Here is a 22,260-nt window from a genome sequence, read left to right on the forward strand (position 1 = left end):
AATCCTGTGGAGAAGGGAATGGCAACCCACCCAGTATTCTTGCCTGGAGAATTCCATGGACAGAGGAGCCTAGTGGGCTTCAGTTGATGGGGTCACAAAGAGTTGGACACAACTGAGTGAAATATGTAAATTCACTATGAAAATTATTCCTCAATTTAAACTAAATGCTAAAGAAAAACAGTGAGGTACTGGCACAGAAATAGGGAATTACGTCAGTGGACCAGAATATGTCATCAACATATACACTCACGTATTGAAGGGATTTAGGTTTATAATAGGGCTTCCCTGGTAGCTCAGACGGTAAAGAATCTGCCTGTAATGCAGGAGACCTGGGTTCATTCCCTGGGTTGGGAAGATCACCTGGACGAGGGCATGGCAACCCACTCCAGTATTCTTGCCTGGAGAATCCCCATGGCAGAGGAGCCTGGCGGGCTATAGTCCATGGAGTCGCAAAGAGTTGGACACAACTGAGCGACTAAGCACATGTTTACAATAAAGGTAATGTTTCCTTCACTTTTTCTGCCTGTGAAAGTTGTCATCTGGATGTGATTCTTGGGAATGTCGTAGCCACCTTGGGACCTCAATGGGAACCAGCCTAAAAGAACAAGCAGGAAGGACAAGCAAGCAGGCCCAGGATGGAGAAGACAGGATGGAAGGAGCCTGAGTCCCTTGAGAATGCCAATCCACCCCAGAATTAACCATCACTGGAAAGCCTTACTTCTAGCCTCTTACTATTTGAGATAAAAAAGAAAAAAAATCCACTTGTACCTGGGTTGTAAAAACACCCTGACTGATAGAACAAGTAGGAAGTTACTGAAATATTTCATGTGAGACCACAATCTCCCCAGGCCCAGCAGTTGACAAGCAGGAGCTCCCCAGGGAGCCACAGACTTTCAGAATCAATCCTTAGAAGCTTATTCACACCATGGATCAAGAGTCTCTTTAACAAGGGGTATCACTAACCTGTCCGGTCAACATCCTTTTTCATGGGCAGTATAGTATAATCCGGCTGGTCATCTGAGGCCTCATATATCCACGACTTGGGCTGCAGCATGGATTGGGGCTGTTTCCGGGGACTCCCCCTGCCTCCAACCCAGTCTCCAGACCCATCTCGGAGCTGAACCTGCTGTAGGTACGGGATCCGGAAAATCCTGTTTTGGTCCAGGCTTAACTTCTTCAGTCTTCAATTAAGGAAAGTGAATACAGAATCACAGCAGTAATGATACCTCAGGGACATTTACCAAGCAACTTTAGGGAAAGAACATGGAATCAGTCTTAGACACTTACTCCTCCTCTGTGACCTTGAGCCAGTGACTTACCCTCTCTAGGTCTCAATATCCCTACCTCTAAAAGCATTTATTAACCTTTTGAGGTTCTTGTGAGGATTAAATGACAAAATATGTCAATAATGTGGCAGAAAGTAGTGTTCAGTAAATGGCATTTGAACCCCAAGTAAAATTTCCAGAGATCTAAAACTTAATCATTTAAAGGCCAGCATTTCATTGCTTTAACCAAATATACTCAGGCTTCCACATCTATGGGTTCTATGTTGGTTCAATCTGTGGATGTATAGAGGGCCGTCTATAGGTGGAGCTCAGAGTTTATCTTTCTGATTCTCATTCTTTTTTCTTTTATTCCATCTCCTCTCTTAGGGTCAGGATCCCGTTTCTGATAACATCTCATCCTAATCTCCTCTTTGCTGCTTCTAAACCAATCATGTGATCAGAAATATCTTTACTAATGCCTCGCTTTTTTGGCTTGAGCTAAAGCTCAGAGGGGAGATGACTTACCCATGGCCACACAGCTGAGATAAGTGGAGGAACTGGGATTTAAAGCCAGGCCTTTTGGCTTCCAGAGCAGCACTCAAGATGTGAGCAAGGATGGGGGTTACAGAGGGCCTTGCAGACAGAGGCTTTTAGCTTTACCTCCTGAGCCCGGCCAGGCTGACAAAACAATTGGGGTTGGAGAGTTTGTTGTCATCCAGCATCAGTGTCTCCAGCGCCGGGAACCTCAGGATGTACCTCTTGGTGGTCAGCGATGTGACAGATGCCTCCCTGTGTGCACAAAGACCTGGGGTAACGATCAAGGGCACAGGACAAGCTCCATCATTCCCAGGAAGAAATGGAGGATAGGGAATCAATCAAGAAGCCTAACAAAGGGATTTCTCTGATGGTCTAGTGGTTAAGACTCCAGACTTCTGAAGCAAGGGGACATGGGTTCAAGCTCTGGTTCGGAACCAAGATCCTGCATGCTCTGTGGTGTGGCCCCCTCCCACCAAAAAAAAGAAGCCTAATCACCTTGGAAACTTCTCTAGTGCCCAAGAATGGTTTCTGCAGAGAGAGGTACCAGAAGGTGTAATCCCCTCTCCAACTGACTCCCTTCCCCAAACCCCACTCACACGTCCAATCTTTTGTATGGAAAAAGGTTGCACATATTCACTGATGGACTCAGTGAGACCAAGTTGGGGCAGGATGGAGAGGGAAACATTCTATAGGAAGAACACTGCACAATTTGGGGTCAGGGAAGACTCTCAAGTATGTTGTGTCACCCCAAGAACTGGTAACCACAGAAGCACTTGGAGATAATGACCCTGGCAGAGGCCAAGTCGGGTAAGGGCACCATTCCTGGCTGCAGTGAGGCTCTCCTCTAAATGACTTTGTAGAGTGCACACATCAGTATGGAACTGAGAAGTCTTTTCTTAAATTCAAATTCAAATTCTGAGGATTTTCAGAAACACCTGAGAGTGGGATGTAACAGGCCGAGGTCCTGAATCACACACGTGGGGTAGGAAGTGGTGGTGTTTTAGGTACTACCATCAATGTGACCTCATTTGTATCACCATGTGGATGAGGCTTAGGTAATTATTTCTAAGCACATGAAAGATAGATGACTCACATTGTGTTTTCATTCCTCCCTCCAACTCCATCCTCTCTATCCACAAAAACAAACACATAGGGATACCTGGTCACACGCACACATACACATACGTGAATCACAGGCCTACAATAAGAGGACTGGAAAGTACCCTTTCTTCTGAGCCTACTGCATTCCTGACATTGTGTTGTTTTATATATGTCATCTCAGAAGAGCACTCGGAAGGACAGGTACGATCTATCTCCTTTTCAGATGAAGAAATTCAAACTTAAGAGTCACTTGCCCAAAATCTCGTAGTCAGAAAGTGGTAGAGCTCCAATTCGACTTCAAACCCCCAGGCCCTTTCCACTACAGCGCCCACCTCTCACATCACATCTTCAAGCCCTATGTGAATTAAAGGGTGCGGAAGTGGAAGGGTAGCTGCTGGCTGGGTGGGAGAGAGGCTGACAAACGCAGACAGTGAGTTCAAAAGCCCAAAAGGACTGTTAACAGTTCACCTAAAGGCAGGAATATTTCAAAGGTGAATTTAAAGACAGCATACAGCCAGCTGTGAACTCATTCCTTCATTCACACTCAACAATTTTTTTACACATATTTGTGGAGCCAGGCACAGGGAATACAAAGAGAAAAAGAACACATTCCCCTCTTAAAGTTCTTCTTATAGTCTCGTGGAGGAGACAGATGCTCAGCACACAGTGAGACCAATACTAGAGCAGAGGCAGGCACAAAACTTGATGGGAGTCACCCACTCAGGTGGGGAGAGCCCAGAGAAGGCAATGCTTAAGCTAAACCATGAAGACGGAGGGGGAGAGAACTCCCTGTTGGTCCAGTGGTTAGGACTGCTAGCTTTCACTGCTGAGGGCCTGGGTTCAATCCCTAGTTGGAGAACTAAAATCCCACAAGCCATGAGGCATGGCCAAAGGAAAAAAAGGAGAGAGAATTTGGTATGTTCTTAAGAACTGTGAGAGAAGGAGAGGAAAGGAAGACAGACAAATCATTGTTTTGTGACTGTACCTGTAGTATTTTTAGGAGCTCTGGCTGGTCATGTGCCTCATCATGGGGCTCAGAGAAACACAGGCACTCACCTGTGGACAAATGGGGTGAGTCACTGAGAGGAGTAGGTCTGAAAGCAGACAGACAGAACTTCTGGGGTGCTCCACAATGCTCAGGACTGATATTCAGCATGGCCCCAGGCCTGGGTGTTAGATGCCTCATTGTTTTTACAGTAAATTCCTCCTTTTTTGTTAGTCTAATAGTGATGGATTTCTGTAGACTATAACCATGATAATTCTGACCAAAAAAAAAGAGGAAGGGGTCAGATACCATTTCCAAAAGAGCCCTGGCAAGGTGAGGGGCAAGAGCTTGAAATGCAAAGACCAGAGACACTCAACAGAGCAGGAAAGAAGCCTTTAGCTCCTGGTATTTTTCAGGGTCACAGATCACTCTCTTCCTCTTCCTGAAAGGACCAACTTTCACATAGTGAATTTTTAATCTACCTGAAAGTAATTATAGGATGGTGCACAGCTCTGTTGATCTATAGTTAATTGGCCAATCTTTATTTCACTTCAGTGAAATATGAAACAGCTAAGAAATAAGACTTCAAAAAATTCCTTTTAAGCTCCATAATAAAAAAGCTAGCTCTGACCTGTCTCTTGTGAAAAGTCACACTACTTTGCCTTTTTAAAGTTCAGCTCCAATTATAACATAGAGGAGTTTCATTCTGTCTCTAAAACACATGTCTTGAAATAGGGGGGCCATCAGTAGGTAGGTGAGGAAGACAAGATGCAAAGCTTCATAGGAAAGCATCAGACTCTCCCGCTGAGCCCTTCCCACAGCAGTTTTGGGAGAAGAGTTCTTTGAAGTTGCAGGAGTCTGTCAGTAATGAAGAAACTGAGATTTCCAGCTGTAGTGCTATTTTTATTATACCTTCTCTTGGCAAAGGGAAGTGATACCATTTAAAATTTGGTAGCTTTAATGGAATTGTTTAGAAGGTAAGAATCTACCCCAGTGGTTGGGTTCCCATTCAGGAATGGCAGTTCAAGTACCGTATTAGAAAAAGCATGGGAGCCCTGGGCTCTGGTTCTGGTGTCACTGCTGCTTTACTTGCTGTGTGGTTTCTAGTTGGTCTCAAGCATCTCTGGGCCTAGTTAGTTGTGAGAGGTGAGGAAGGAAAGAATTCAGGCTGATGATCATGTTTCTAGCCTGGACAACTGCACAGCAGATGAAGAGCAGTGCCCATCAATGAGGCCAGGGACACAGGAAGAGGAGATGCTGGCATGGGCATGTGTCTGATGAGTTTGATACGATAAGTAGGATACATGGGTGTATAGTTCAGATGACAAAAGTGAAGCAGAGAAATAACTTAAGACTTGGGAAGCGATGAGAACACTAAGAAAGACTGTAAAGATTAAGAAAAACAGTGGTTTGAGAGTGGACAATGGGGGACCAAGATTTAAGAGATTAGCACAAAAGGGGAACTGACAGAGCATACTGAGTGTGGACAGATGTGTGGGAAGAAAATGACAATACTTGTCTGAAGCCTCATTGCTTTCAAAGCATAAATATTTCAGTTGATACTTTGAGGTAAGCAGGAGTATATTTATTCTCTCTTTCTTATATGTAAAGAAATAGGAAGTACAGAGTGGTGAAGACTTGTCTTACTTCATGTGATAAGACTTTCCACTGAAAACAACTAGAATGATGAATAAAGTATATATATTAAAAAAAAAAAAAAAGACCTATCATTTAGACCTACTGCATGATCCAGCAATCCCACTCCTGGGCATGTATCTAGAGAGGACCATACTTTGAAAAGATACAAGCACCCCAGTGTTCACTGCAGCACTATTTACAACAGCCATGACATGGAAGCAACCTAAATGTCCATCAGCGAGGAATGGATAAAGAAGAGGTGGCATATATATATATACACACAATAGAGTATTATTCAGCCATAAAAAAGAATGAAATAGTGCCATTTGCAGCAACATAGATGGACCTAAAGATTGTCATGAGTGAAGTAAGTCAGAGAAAGATAAATATCATGTGATATCGCGTATATGTGGAATCTAAAAAAATGGTACAAATGAACTTATTTATGAAACAGAAATAAGAGTCACAGATGGAGAAAACAAACTTATGGTTACCAGGGAGGAAAGGAGGAGGGAGGGATAAATTGGGAGATTGGGACTGACATACACACACTATTATATATAAGACAGATTAACTAATAAGGACCTACAGTATAGCACCGGGAACTCTCTACTCAATACTCTGTAATGACCTATATGGGAAAAGAATCTAAGAAAGAGTAGATATATGTATATGTATAACTGATTAACTTTGCTGTACACCTGAAATGAACACAACGTTGTAAATCAACTATATTCCAATAAATTTTTTTTAAAAAAATAAAAAGATGTAAGAGATGCAAAGACAGTAAAGTACTGTGCCAAAATCTAAAACTCCAGAGACAGGAATTTCCCTGGAGGTCCAGTTTAAGACTTCACCTTCCAATACAGGGGGTGTGGGTTTCATCTCTGGTTAGGGAGTTAAGATCGCATAGGCTTCACAGCCAAAAAACCAAAACAAAAAACAGAAGCAATACTGTAACAAGTTCAATAAAGACTTTTTAAATGGTCATTAAAAAAAAAAATCTTAAAAAAAATAAAAATAAAAATCCAGAGATAGAAACCGGGCATAAAAAGCTACTTTTGCCATAAGTATATTTGCTGATATTATTGAAAGAGAAGGTGGGGCATATAATTGGAGATACTCACTTGAATCTGGGATCCTAAAGAAAGGTACCCTCAGAACCAGAACTAAACCCATTCCTTTCATCCCCAAACCAAGGGAAAACTGCCTTGGAGTGAACAGAAAAGGGGAAGGAGGAGGGCAAGCTGGTCTTCCTGAAAAACTCCAGCCCATATTTGTATCATTGGAGTGGTTCATAAAATAGCCAGCTAGTTTACTTAGTTTAAAATGGTTCCATACCAGGCACGTAGGCACCTGGCCAAAATAAATGGAAAGGCTTATGGTCCTGCAGACTAAATACCATGAGCCAACTCTCTCCCAAGTATAAACTATAAAATCCAGACTATATATACATATATATATATATATATATATATATATATATATATATATATATATATATATATAAAAGACAATCTTCTTTAGGGCATCTGGGAACTAATAAGCTGTGAAAAGTTAGGGCACCAAGATTTGGAAGAAGGAGAAAACCTGAAGGGATTCATGTAACATTTGGGGCCACTTTTCACCTAGGGCTCTCTGCTAACTCCAGAAGTGGCTGAGAAGCTAAGCAGAGATTCTGACAACCTTGCTAGTCCAGGAGGCCAAAAACTGGAGTCCAGAGTATGTCATAGAAAGGGAGCCCCAATCAACTGCCCCTGTTTTAACTTAGGGCAGTGGAGGACTGAATCCAAAGAGGAAGTAAACTAGAAAACAGTGTGATCCTTGCAGGGATTGAAGACTAGCTTCAAACAACTTCAATTTCTGTAAATCAGTTACGCTGATTTGGAGTTATTGGTGACCTATATAGCCAAAAGAACTCTAGATCTGGTGAGGAAAAAAAGTGATTTGAGTTGCTCACAGGGGCAGTCATGGTTTCTCATTCAGTTCCTGACTATCTACATTTAAATTAAAACTAATCAAACTTTAATAAAATGAAATATTCAGCTCCTCAGTCACACTAACCAATTTCAAGTGCTCAATATGACTAGTGGCTACCATATTGGGCAATGCGGATATAGAACATTTCCAACAATATAGAGGATGCTAATGAACGCTTTTAAACATAATTAGAAAATATCTGCAAATTGGTGCTAAGTCTGGGGTATGAAAGGCACGATGGTCCATACCGGGAAGTGGGCAATTGTGACGATTCAAAGGGAGAATGGAAATTTAGCATGTGAATGGACCTGGTAAACTCACAAACCTACTTTGTGGTTATCTCCCCAGTTCTTGCATCATTAGAAGAGATGCACTAAGCCACTGACAAAATAACCACACTTTTTTACTGACCAATAACATAAGGGCTATTATAATAGGAGGGGCCAAATGGAAGCCCTAGGAATTTTGCTTCCAAAACAGTAAATCAAAGATAATTCCACATTTCTGAGGTAACTGCAGAGATTACTGCAAACACTAAAAACTGGAAAGGCAGAAGGATGATGAGTCCTATAACATCCCTGTTTATCTTGTTTATTTGACTTGTGCAGAAGACAGGTCTTGAAGAATGACTGTAAATTACTCAATCACATGGTGATTCCAATTTCAGCCACTGTTCCCTATGTGGACTCTTCTTACTGTAGCACATCAGCACAGCCCCTAGCACTTGTGATACTGCTCAGGATCTGCCAGATGTTACTTTCTCTTTACTAATGAACAAGAACTACCAGAAGCAGGCTGCTTTTACCTGACAGGGACAGCAGTATACCTCTGTTCTCTTCCCTGGGGGCTATATTAACTCTTTAGCCCTATCATAAACTAATCCATGGAAATCTTGATTATTTTGGTATTCCACAGAACACTATGTTGATTGGAGCTAATGGGCAGGAAATTCAAATACTTTAGATGCATCAGTACGGGTTGTGCCACAGGATGGAGGTAGACCTTACAAAAATTCAAGAAACTGACACCGTGATTAATTTTCTTGATGTCCAGGTATCTGGAGCATGTTGGAATATACCTCCAATGTGACAAGTATCTTTCACTGCCTTCTACTAAGAAAAAGTTACAAAACTTTGTTGGCTTTTTTTGATTTGGGCAGCTACATATAAAACATTTGTGCTGTTCTGATCCATTTACTGAGGCTGCTAGTTTTGTGTGGGAAGAGCAAGGCAAGGCTCTGCAACAGGTCCAACTGCCATGCAAGTTGCTCTCTGGGCATTATGTCATTTACAAGTGTATTGGGCATTATGACTCAGCAGGTCCAACTGTATCCTAACTGTCTAAGGCTGTATAGATAGGGTTACCATATATCCTTGTTTTCAGGGACAGTTTGAGCTTTCACCTGTTATCGCCAAATAATTAATAGTGGTGCTTTCCCCTCTCAACTATGTTCCTGGTTTGGATGATAAATAGAGTGAATGGTCACTCACTCTATGAATAGAGCCTTTTTAAGGCACCAATTACAGAATCATTTTTTGAGCAAAGTTATGCTCTATTCTTCATATAACTATTTTCCTTTTGAAAAACAGCTTCTGGCTTACTCCTGCATGTTGGTAGAGACTGACACCTGCCCATGGGACACTACAGTGATCACATTTCCTGAGCTGTGCATCATGACTTGAATGTTCAGAACTCCCTCAGCACATGAAAATAACACTGGAGATCAGCTCAAGCAAATCTGGAAAAGTTGAATGAATTAACATTGCTTAGATTTCTATGATGCCTACTCCTGCTGTACTGTTTCTTCTCCATCAGCCCATAACTAATGTTCTATGACCACTGGGTGTAGGAGAACAATATGCAACTGGATTTACAAATGATTTTGCATGATATGCTGATACTAACCAAAACCAGACTGTTGCAGGATTATAACTCCATACAAAGTTGGCTCTGAAAGACAGTGAAGGAGAAATCCTCCCAAGAGATAAAACCCAGAACAATAGATCTGACTGTTCATTTTACTTGGTTGGTGAGATAGCCAAAAGTGCAGGTCTATGCTGATTCATGGGCAGTGGTTTAGCTGAAGAGTCAAAGCTTGGAAACCATAATGTAAAACTGCTGACAGGGAGGACTGAGGGAGAATTATGTGAATGGACCTCTCAGAATGAACAGGATGAGAATTATTTGTATCTCGTGTGAATTCTCCCAAAGACTATCCACTTCAGAGAAGACTCTCAATGATCAGGTGAACAGGATGACCCATTCCATGAATGTCAGTTAGATACCCTGTTACTTGCAAAATGGCCTTGGCAGCAGGGAAGAAGGCTACATACTTCCCCTCTACAAAGTTCATTTGGCTACTAGTCCTGTTGAACACCCAACCTACCAATAACAGAGGCTAATGCTGAGTTGCTAACATGGCACCATTTCTAGGAGGATTAGCCAACCATCCAGTAGAAGGATGACTAGAGTGGACATTTACTTTCATAGAAGGAGCAGTGATTTTTTTTTCTTACTGAAATATGTATGTATTTGAGACATGGATTTTTCCCTGCCTAACCACAGTGTTCTGCCAAGCTTCACAATCGGTGGATTTACAGAACGTCTTATTCATTATTTCAATAGTACACATAACATTGCTTCTAACCATGGAACACATTTCATGGCAAAGAAGTACAATAATGGACTCAAGGACATGGAGTTTAATTTTTTGCCATGTACTCCATCACACAGAAGTAGCTGACCTAACAGAATTATAAAACAGTCTTCTGACAACTTATTTATTCCACTAGCTAAGAGACTACCGACTGTGAGGTTGGATGCTGACTTACAGGATGGAGTGTCACATAAACTACAACTAAAACTGATATTGTTTTTCTCACACCGGATCATAAGGGCCTAGGAATGAATGAATGAAAATGAAAGCAGCTCCTCTTACAATTTGCTTCTAATTCCTGCAGCTCTGAGTTCCTAAGTTAGAGCTCTTAGTTTCCTTGGGAGGAATACTTTTACAGGGGACACAAAAATAGTTCGACTTAACTGGAAGTTAAGTTTACTACTAGCCTCTTGGGTTCTTTATTCCACTGAACCAACAGGCAGGGAGAGAGGGGTTTATTATATTGGCTAGGTGACTGATACCAATTATCAAAAGTAGGTGTGATTGCTGCTCTACCTTGAGGGCAAAAAGGAATATCTTTGGAATCCAAGGAATTATCTGATATTCCTCTTAAAAGGGTCATGTCCATTAGCCAAAGTTGATGGAATTTCTGCAAGATGAACAGAGTTCTGGAGTGGGATGGTTGTGACGGTTGCCCAATAGTGTGAATGTACTTAATGTTGCTGAACAGTACACTTAAAATGGTTAAGATAGAAAGGCTTCTGATAGGGAAAGAGGACAGTCTGAGGTAGCCCTTGGAATATGTACAGAAGCTACATAAGAAGAGAAAGTAACGGTCATAAGCCTGCTCTCTGGAGTCAGGTGGACTTGATTCAAATTCTGCCTCTGTGACTTGGCTTTGTAACTCGGGTTGAGTTATTTAATCTACCTGTGCCTCAATTTCCTCATCTATGAAATGAGGGTGATAATAATAGGACACTTACCTCATGGGGTTGTGAGGATTAAATGAGTTAGTATATATTAAGTGTGTCAGAATAGCATCTGACACATAGTAAGCATTACACATGTATTACTATCATTAAGAGAGAAAGGGCCAGTACATTCTGGCCAGAAGGCACGGCTTCAGCAAATGTGCAGAATGGAAATATGCAAAGCTTATTTAGAGGGTTCATGAAGGGGAATAGTCTGGCAAGAGCAATTGCCACAACTTACAAATGAGCAATCAGAGGAAAGGACAGTGACATGCAGACACCCGTGTCACCCCCTATTGGGGAGGGGTGTGGACTCCCTAGCTGAGGCCTCCCCAACTCTTGGGGTTTTGATTCCACCAGTACCTTTACTGGGAGCCTCAGTAGGTGGCATTCTCCTGGCTCTGAACACTCACAGTCTGTCCTTACAGCCCTTTAGAACTGCTTTAGACTATTTCTTTGTATACTTGTACTCAGGAGGGAAACACATGGGACAGACTCTGGGATATGGGACTTACTGCTCTGCGACAGCCAAACTGGGTGGCAGAGAGGTCAGGCCATTGCCTGTGAGGAGCAGGACACGGAGGTGTGGCAGAATCCCCAGGTCACCGATGGCCTCCTCCGTCAGGCTGTTGAAGGAAAGGTCCAGGAACTATGGTGCAAAGATAGAAGACGAGAAACAGAAGCACTCCTCGTGACAATCATGCTCATACAAGAGGTGGGAAGTGGCTACTTTTTTTTTTAACTTTCCAGGGGTCCCATCAACCACAGACTAAAACCCTCCTGACTCTCTGGATTAATATTCAAGGTCTACAAGAGTTACTTCCCAATCAATTTGCCAGCCTTTGCTCCCATAATGCAAGCTTTTGCTTATCCCGTGGTGCTAGCCAAAGTGACTTCTCCCTATTCCTTGCCCCACCCAACCCAGAGATCTTTGCTGAGCTTTTCACTCAGGAACACCCTCTTTCTATGTTAGCAAAATCCAAGCCCTAAAAGGCCAGCGCAAAAGCTCCCTCCTTTTGAAAGCTTTTTGCAGTCCCAGCCAGATGGAATCTCTCCCTCCTCTGACTTTGAGTGCTTTATCTAGACTGCTTCCAGGGTATTTCTCATAGTCAGCCAGGTAACTGTAATAACTGGATATAAGTCTGAGGACTAGAGATATTGGTACATGGATGTGCCAAGCGAGCAGGTCCTGGTACACAGTGGTAGACTAGGCTATAAACTCTCTGAGGTGAAGCGCCTTGTCATTGTAATCTAGCATAGGACCTGGCACAGTAGGTGCACATAAAATAAGCAGCTGAAATGAACTGGCTTATGAGGACAATGACCCAAACTGTCACCTCCTCATAAAGCACATTCTAACTAGCCACCGAGATTCATGATATAGTTGACTTGGGTTAGGGGGCCAGCCAGGAAACTGAGTTTCTCTCTGCAAACACAAAGGCAATTATGATAAATGGTATCACTCCAGTCTTGGTTTTCTTTCTAGAAGAGCCTCTCCAGACACCTACTTTAGCTCTTTGTTCCCTTCCCTCCCTCTCTGTAATAGGGAAGAACCTTTTTTATTTTATTACCAGTTAATCACTAAAGGGATGTTGCCTATAAAATTAAATTATACGTAATGGGCCATCTCAGGGAATCCTGCCTCCCAGGTAATGAGCCTTAAGCTAAAATTCCTCTGTTTAGCTCACAGGAAAACTCCTGAACAGGGCCACCTCTGAATGACTTCAGGAAGGAAGAAATTAATACATCCCCTTAGGAGGCTGACTAAACCAGGAAATGTTTGACTTACTCCTTCCTCTTTTAGTAGAAAAGAAGCCTGAATTCTGACTCAGGCAAGATGGCTCTTTGGGACATTAGTTCACCATCTTCTCGGTTTGCTGGCTTTCTGAATAAATTCACTATTCGGTGCTCCGACAACTTGATTTACTGGCCTGTTGTGTGGCGAGCAGTACTTGGTAACACATCCACCCACACACACCCACTGACCCCTACTGAATGGGGCCAGTTTCAGCATCTTACACAGCTGGTGCAGGGGCAAGGTTTCTAGTCTACCACTTCAGTGAAACACAGTCAATCACACATAAACACAACTAACTGTAGGTCACTGTCGGAGGAGGGCTGGGTTTGGTCTGATTCCACTGCAGTAATTAACTGATACCCCCTATAGACCTGGCTTTAAGTCCTGACTAACTGTGATATTGGACAAATTACTTAACCTGAGCTTCCTTATCTATAAAGTAGAAATAATAATGGATTTTTATGAGAAATTGTGTAGGTAAAGCCTTTAGCATAGAGCCTGGAACACAGTAAATGCTTAATGATGCCTGTCATGGTCATCACCAACCTTTCATTTAAGGCCTGTATATTTAAGGCTTACTGTGAACCAATCCATGCCCTGTGTGAGCTCACTGCCTGGTCGGGCAGCTAGATACATAATGTGTGTCTGTTAAGTAGCAATGCTACTAGCATAGATGTTTGACCTCTACCAGGGGCTCCAGACGGGCTTCACACAACAGGTGACACTTAAGCTGTCTTCAGAGACTAGCTGGTATTCACCAAATTGTTGAATCATCAAAAAAGTAAGAGAGTTCCAGAAAAATATCTACTTCTGCTTTATTGACTATGTCAAAGACTGATTATGTGGATCACAACAAACTGTGGAAAATTCTTCAAGAGATGGGAATACCAGACCCCTGACCTGCCTCCTGAAAAATCTGTAAGCAGGTCAAGAAGCAACAGTTAGAACTGGACATGGAACAATGGACTGGTTCCAAATCGGGAAAGGAGTATATCAAGGCTGTATATTGTCACCCTGCTTATTTAACTTATATGCAGAGTACATCATGCAAATTGGCCAGACTGGATGAAGCACAAGCTGGAATCAAGACGGCCGGGAGACATATCAATAACCTCAGATACACAGATGACACCACTCTTATGGCAGAAAGTGAAGAACTAAAGAGCATCTTGATGAAAGTGAAAGAGGAGAGTGAAAAAGTTGGCTTAAAGCTCAACATTCAGAAAACTAAGATCACGGCATCCAGTCCCATCAAAACGGCAAATAGATGGGGACACAATGGAAACAGTGAGAGACTTTTTTTTTTTTGGTTCCAAAATCACTGCAGATGGTGACTGCAGCCATGAAACTAAAAGATGCTTGCTCCTTGGAAGAAAAGCTATGACCAACATAGACAGCATATTAGAAAGCAGAGACATTACTTTGCCAACAAAGGTCCGTCTAGTCAAAGCTGTGGTTTTTCCAGTAGTCATGTATAGATGTGAGAGTTGGACTATAAAGAAAGCTGAGAGCAGAAGAATTGATGCTTTTGAACTGTGGTGTTGGAGAAGACTCTTGAGAGTCCCTTGAACTGCAAGGAGATCAAACCAGTCAATCCTAAGGAAAATCAGTCCTGAATATTCACTGGAAGGACTGATGCTGAAGCTGAAACTCTAATACTTTTGAGAAGTATTGACTGTATTAACCTGATGCAAAGAACTGACTCACTGGAAAAGACCCTGATGCTGGGAAAGACTGAAGGCAGGAGGAGAAGGGGACAACAGAGGATGAGATGGTGGCATGGCATCACCGACTTGATGGACATGAGTTTGAGCAAGCTCTAGGAGCTGGTGATGGACAGGTGGGCCTGGCATGCTGCAGTCCATGGGGTTGCAAAGAGTCGGACAAGACTGAGCGCCTGAAGTGAACTGAAATTGTTAAGGACAGAAAGACATACAGCACAGCAAGTGGCATGTAAAGAAATCAGGAGGCAGGAGGCAGCCTTGCTTATTCTGAGATCTGCAAGTGGTCTGGGTATGACTAGAGCCCATGGTATAGAGTGGGCTTGACTGGACTGCACAGGCCATGAAAGATGCCTAGCACTAAAGCAGTGCCGAGTTCATACCACCATCAGCAAATTCCAGTGAGAATTCACACAAATGGGCTATCCCACTTGGCAGGGGCAGAGAGAGAAGATTTCAAGAAGTAACATCTGGAAATCTGGCTTGGGTAAACAGATAAAGATGGGGATAATTCTCTCCTCCATACACATACGTGGACAGTCAACAAGGCCTATGGATTCCATCTCCTTAATACTTCTCACATATGTTCCTTCCGATCCATTCTTTATACAACAGCCACACCACAGTGGTTTTTCTAAAATATAGTTTGGACCCTATTACTCTTCAGCTCTAGATACTTCAGTAGATCCCTATTATCCATAGGATAAGGGTCAGAGTCCTTAAAAAGGCTTCCAAGGCTCTCTACGGTCTCTTCTGTTACCTCCTGGGCTCATCTATCACCATATTCTACTGTGTCTCACTGCATTCCAACTATACTGAGCTGTTCCATCAGTGTTCTAGCTCAAAACTGGCAAACGAAGGCCGGCAAGCCATATCCAGCCTGCTGTCTGTTTCATATGGCCTGTGAGCTAAGAACGCTTTGTATGTTTTTAAATGGTTGGGGGGGAAAAACACAATAATATAACATTGTATGAGAATTAAATAAAATTCAAATTTTAGCATCATAAAGTTTTATGGGAACACAGCCCTGCCCATTTGCTTACATATTGTCTACAGCTGCTTTCCTTCTACAACAGCACAGTGGACTAGTTATGACAGTTATGACTAGTTACAACCGTAGGGGCTGCATAGCCTAAAACAGTCACTGTCTGGCCTCTTACAGAAAAAGTCTGCTAACCCTTGCTCTGGCTGTTTTGGCTATTTAATGTTGGGTCCAAATCTGCTTTCTACGGAAATAAGGACAGTTCAAAGAAATGAACAGTCTCAGAACTTGCAGGGCAAAGAATTTCACAGCTAGCCCAGAATTTACAGAGGGGGAGACATAAGTTCCACTGAGAGAGTAAGTTATTCGGCCAAGGAGGTTAGGGGAAAGTAGTGGTGGACCAAGACTACAAACAAGGTGTCATGACTTTTAAGGCAGTTCTCCAGCTGACTCTTTTTCAGACTTATGTACAGAGAATCAAATCATGACAAAGCTGTTTTTCTAAACTGACTCCTGAAGAGTTCTACTTTGGGTGACAGCCTTTCTGGCAAACAAGGAGAGAAGATTCCTAACTTGGATGTTACATCTGCTGAGTCACATCAAGTTTTATTACACATCAAAGTATTCACTGCTATTGGCTGCAAATTCAGGACATCTGACAGGTTTATCCTTTTTCTTAGAGAGCCCTCGCAAACCATAGAGAGAGGGGAATAAATGACTGACCAGGAGATTTCCTCTTCTCATTTACATTCTGAATCTTGACTTTGTTCTCTTATATAAACAAATTCCGTTGGATAGGATTGGTCTGCTGGATAAATAATCTTCATCAGTTACTATCACACGATGAGGCAGGCCTCCAAAAAGTCAGTTGACGATCAACCAGTAAGTCAGCTATAGGGTCAGAGCCTGTAGTCACGTCCCCTCCCTGTGGGCCCACATGCACTTGAAGTAGGAGTTTGAAATGGTTGGGATAAGGAATGTAGAAGTCCCTGAACAATGTACAACATACAGGAGCTCAATAACTACTTCTTTTAAAGCAAAATAACAAATTAATGGAAACCTGTAAGAAGTTCCCAGGCCTGTAAGTAAAGAAGTGGCTCCCTATATCTCTAGAGCTTCTGGAACCTGTTTCCCCCTGTCTATAATAAACTCTGGTATAACATGTTTTTTAACCTAGTACAAAGCTGCATGAGTTGTTGTAAATTTTCTCTTTCTCTCTCCTTGTTTTGTTGGACTTTCAAGAGCTTTACTTCCTGGATAAGTATGAGAACCACTCCTGTCAGAAATCATAGTAAAGCACTATGAGCCTCAATATGATTAGAAACCATGGAGAAAAGGTACCATTACATTCAGTATAGCATGCTTTAAAAATACAAGGACGTATAACCCATTTCAGGAAGATCACCATCCCAAGTGGTTAAAACGATTTAAAACTTTGGCATGTAACTCTTAAAAGTGTACTCTTGTGGAAGGTTTCTCTCTGGTCAGACTGGGTCAAATGAGGTTTTTATGAAGAACGGCTGTCTCTTGATGCTTGTACATTAAATAATTTAAGTTACCAGCTCTTTGAGGTAAACCCCAAGCATCATGACATGCAGATATTTTGCTGAGGTGTGACTCTGAAGCTTTTCTAGAAGGCCAATCTGTGAGGAAGAGCCCGTTACTTAGTGAGTGAGCCTGGCCAGATGCCTGCCCGACACCTCAATCCAGCTCTGCTGTTCTCTACTCTCTGTGCACGCAGACTCTCAGGTGGTGACAAAAGCTTTGCTTTTTTACAAAACAAAATAACCCTAAAGTTTTCATAGATGCTGAGAGGTGATTAACTTGAAGTATGAGAACATGTATAGAAGATGCATGACTATGGGAAATCTAGGAGAAAGATTTCCAAGAAGAGTGCAATTTTTTAAAATATTTTCAAATACAAAACAGCTGTGGATATACAGATGTCAAGAGTCTGCTATAAAACTTAGAGAAGCCCTGTTTTATTTCACACTCATCCCTGAGCCTATGGCCCATAATCTTATCCAAGCTCATTAGAACCAATCTGGCTCATTCATACCAGAATGTGTCTCAGGAATAAGTTCACAGCGCCTCTCATTCAGCTGGGCCAGTCTGCTGTGCCTAGCACTTAACCCCCATGCCTCAACCCCCACTGGATCCAGATCTCCTCTCAAATTCTCTGTCCTAAAATACTCTATTTAAACTCACTCTTCTGCACAGATTCCTTTGGCATTTGTTTTCCAAGGCCATGCACCATGGCCATAGGTATAATATATTTTCATCCAATTGCCATCACCTCCACCAACCCACTCCCTTATCATCACCACGAACTCCACCACCGTCCCCAGAGGACCACCTGAAGCAAGGTAGCTATAAAGGCCCAGAGAGCTCCTTCCCAAATATTATGATCAGTAGACTCCTTACACCCATTCCTTACAGGAAAACAGGTGGGCACCAAAAACTCCCTACCTCCAACTTACTTCCAAGGACTTAAAGTCTCCATATTTCACGTAGACTGTTTTGATGCCGTTAAATGCGAGCTCCAGTTCCTTTAAGACGGGAAATGTGTGAAATGCCTCTAAAGGGGGAGGAGAAAGAGGGAAACTGTAACTTGTAAAAGACGTAAGAGAAAGATAAAATACTGGTCATTTACTGGGTTCCCACTGGGTTAGGCCCAGCATCGCATAAAGTGCTTTACTTACATGGACTCTTAATCTCTAACAACTCTGAAAAAAGAGTGATTACTACTTCCATTCCACTGCTGAAGAACCCAAGGTTCAACCAAGCTAAGTGATTTGCTAGAAACAGAAATGCTAACTGGAAAGATCAAGAACTGAATCTAACTCCAAAGCCCATTTTTAAAAATGACCCTTATTATTTCTGATTATAAAAGTAAACATTTCCACCAAAGTTTAAAAAAAAATTGAAAAATAAAAGTTCCTTTTAATCTCCATACCTAGAGATAACTATTCGAAGTTTCACGTATAATACTTTACACTTTTTATGTGTATACTGAAACACACACACACACACTCCTTTCTACAAAAAGGGAATCATACTACACACATTGTACTGTGACTTGCCTTTTTTTTTCCCCTTGACAATATGATTTAAAGATGTTATAAGTCAAAACATACAGATCTGCATAATGTCTGAATTATGTTCTACAGTATAGACATACCCTATTTTATTTAATCATACCCCTAGGGATAGTAGCTAGATTATCTGAATAAAAGGTTAAGAACACTTCCCCTTCTGCTTGAGAAATGGACCTTGAGTTAACTTTCTAGCCCTCTTCCATTGGTAACCTGAAAAAAAATGGTACAGTCACTGTGTTATTAACCAAAACTGCTGTGGTAAAAATGACCCCATGTTGGTAAGTCACATCTGGACTAGGAGAAACTATAAATGAACTATACCTATCTGAAGGGGGCACCATAACTTTGGGCTTCTCTGTGTGTGGGCACTCCTATGATTGGATATGTCCTTTTCAGGAACTCTGGGGGCCTTGTCTATGGAGTGTTACAACAACTGTTTGCTCCTGTGGTGAATAAGGCTTCTAAGCCAGAGTGCTGGCATCAACCCATTGAGAGTGGCCAAAGAGTGGCTCATGGATGGCTACCTGAACAGCTGCATGAACTGCTCAGGAACTGCCATGAGGATTCCATTGAACATGAAGTGCTGATGCTGTGCTGCTGGCATACGTGGGGAACTACCCAGAGCCTTCTAAGTGTGGTGTCAAGTGTGGCCTATGTTGGTTTTGTGAGTTGGAATGTTCTAGAGTGTCAAATAGAAACATGTGCTTTCAGGGTATTTCCAATGAACATCCTTGTTGAAGTGTGTTTCTGTAGAATAAATTTTGGGGAGTGGAAGTACTAGATTATGTTAAGAGACATTGCCAAACTACCTTCCAAAGATGTTGCACCAATTTATTTCACTTGAATACGAGAGTACCCATTTCCCTACCAATGCTAGCGGTCATCAGTCCTTCTCATTTTGTCAATACTTGATAGGCATAAAATAGTACTTGGATGCTATTTTATTTACTAGTGAAGTTGAGCATTTTTCCATATGCCTGCTGACCTTTGTTTTCAAACTCAGGCTCCTGAGAGACCACACTGTTTCCTCAAGGACAGGGACTTTGTCACACATTTCTTTAAAAACACCCTTCAAACTCAATGCATTCAAAACTAAATTCATCCTATTTCTCCCTAAACCTGCCTTTCCTATACTGCTGTCTGTCTCAGTAAATCCCCTTGGTTCTTCTCTTTCTCTACATACCCATTAGTTACCACGTCTGATTTATTTCTACCTCTTCTCTCGCTCTGTCTCTCTCAATCCCCTCTACCCTTATGGCCACAGCCCCAGTTGAGGCCTCACCTCCCCTCTCCTGGAAAAATGCAACCATCTCCCAGGTTTCCTGGCTCCCGTCTTACAATCCATGCTCCTCACAGCCACTACTGAGTCTCTATTTCAAAGCCTTCCAAGGTTCTCTTCTGCCTGCAGAGTTAAGTCCATGTCACTCAGTGCCCCTGATAATACGGGGCCCCTTGCCCACCTTTCTCCCTTGCACACATACAAAGCTTCTTCAGGGTCCCTGATCAGGCACAGCTGCCCCCAATCTGTTGTTCTGTTGGCCTGAAATGCCTTCTCACCTTCTAATTTCTGAGTCACTCCTATTCGTGTTTTAGGTCTCAGCTTACATACTCCTTTTCTCACAAGCATCTTCTGACACTCCAGGCCCAGTTGATGGCCCAGCTGATTTTCTGATTCCCTCTATCATTGCATTTACCGTATCCTGATATAACTGAGCTCAGAAGAACAGAAAACTGGACACACTGATTTCTAAAAGCCAAAGAGTCATACTGTCCTGACACCCAGCAGGGGTCGCTGTGGATTTGCTGAATAAACAAGAAGGCTTTACACTCCTATAGGAACTCTCAGGGACTTAAAAACTTTTTACATACAGTCTCTTGGTATGGGTAGGAGATTGGTTCCAGGACACCCCACCACACACACACACATACACATACACCCCTACCCCAATCCCCAACCTCCACCTCCATCTTGCATCACCACCAAGGACACTGAAATCTGTGGAAGCTCAAGTGCCTTGTATAAAATGATGTAGTATTTGCATATAACCTGCACACAGCCTCCTGTACATGTTAAATCATCTCTAGATTACTAATACCTAACACAATATAAATGCTCTGTGCTGTGCTGCGTCGCTCAGTCATGTCTGACTCTTTGTGATTCCATATGGACCACAGCCCACCAGGCTCCTCGGTCCATGGGGGTTCTCCAGGCAAGAATACTGGAGTGGGTTGCCACGCCCTCCTCCAGGGCATCTTCTCAATCCACGGATCGAACCCAGGTCTCCCGCATTGCAGGCAGATTCTTTATCAACTGAGCCTCCAAGGAAGCATGTTCTGTAAGTGGTTGTAAATATAATATAAATGCTATGTAAATAGCTGCCAGTGCATAACAAACTCAAATTTTACTTTTTGGAACTTTCTGGAGTTTTTTTCTAAATTTTTTACATTCCTATTTGGTTGAATCCATGGATGTGGAAAACATAGATATGGAGGGCTGACCATACTGATCCTGTTTCAGTCTACAAAGTATCCTGCCTTACGGAGGAAGAAAGGAAGGGGATTATCTCCATTTACAGAGAGAGAAGCGGCAGCTCACAGAGAAGTGTTGTGCGTAGGAAGTGCTGGCTCTGGGCTGGAAGCCAGGGCTATGTGTTCTCCCACACCCAGCTCATTGCACTCCAAAAAAAAGATGTATGGCGTTACAGGTGAACAGATAGGCAACTTCTAACATGAAAGACTGGCAGCCAGGAAGCAGAGGTGGTTTTCAGGAAGAAAACTTACCTAGAGGAAGCAGGTTTTCTGAGGCATTGATGTAAATCACTGAATTAAAATGCTTGAAATCCTTTTCCTTAGCCTGTGAAAGGGCATTTCAAAGAACACAAGATTAGTTCCCTGCCTGGAGGCCTTGCTGAAGCTTCAGGGCTGCTGTCAGAAGGAGAAAAGATTTCAAGGGTTAAGAACAAGAGCAGTTACTTGCTGAAGGCAGGAAGGGCTTTTCTGTTTATTTTTTTTTTTCCTATTATGAAATAATTCAAATATTCAGCAAAGTGTGGTGAATGTTACTCTGAAGGCCTGTGTAACCACTACCCAGCTTTAATAAATCTGAATATTATGCTGTCTCTGCTTCAAATTTCTTTAAAGAAATAAAACACTATAGAGAGTTGATACCCCCGCACCATATCCCTACCCTCCCTCTCATAAAAAACAGCTATCCTGAATTGGCGATTATCCCACATCTCTTTAATACTTGCATTACATGTATGTGTATCCACAAGCCATATATAGTATTATTTACACGTTTTAAAATTTTATATTAAGTGCCATCATACTGTAGATACCATTCTGCAACCTGCCTTCTTCACTCAACACCATGTTTGAGATTCACTTGTGGCGAGATACACAGATCTTTTGAGATTTACTTACATTGATACATTTTAATTTCTGTGTGGCACTCTACAAGCAATCTCTCTTTATATGCCATGGAAGGCCTACAAATCAAAAATACGTGCTATAATACATATACTGGGGATGGCAGGCCACAAATCTAGCTCCCAGCTACCCATTAGC

The 22,260-nt window shown here is 42.2% G+C and overlaps 1 protein-coding gene across 20 annotated transcripts in view; it reads right to left on the reverse strand.

The window, feature by feature from the left end:
• Positions 1–22,260, reverse strand: part of XRRA1 (X-ray radiation resistance associated 1) — a 67,629-nt gene that overhangs the window by 29,178 nt on the left and 16,191 nt on the right. For 14 of the 20 annotated variants that reach the window (XM_081539637.1, XM_081539631.1, XM_081539635.1 and 11 more), the window contains exons 6-10: positions 21,475–21,547; positions 18,076–18,173; positions 11,610–11,743; positions 1,926–2,054; positions 964–1,181 (exon numbers count right to left, since the gene is read on the reverse strand). In XM_081539637.1, coding sequence (XP_081395763.1) covers positions 964–1,181; positions 1,926–2,054; positions 11,610–11,743; positions 18,076–18,173; positions 21,475–21,547 — 652 coding nt within the window. Of the gene's footprint in view, positions 1–959; positions 1,182–1,925; positions 2,055–11,609; positions 11,744–18,075; positions 18,174–20,789; positions 20,951–21,474; positions 21,548–22,260 lie in introns of those variants that run through there. The other 6 variants (XM_081539646.1, XM_081539645.1, XM_081539647.1 and 3 more) reach the window with 2 other exon arrangements.

This window comes from Giraffa tippelskirchi, chromosome 11 (assembly GCF_054371585.1).
Source record: "Giraffa tippelskirchi isolate mGirTip1 chromosome 11, T2T-mGirTip1v1.2.pri, whole genome shotgun sequence".
NCBI classification, from domain to species: domain Eukaryota; kingdom Metazoa; phylum Chordata; class Mammalia; order Artiodactyla; family Giraffidae; genus Giraffa; species Giraffa tippelskirchi.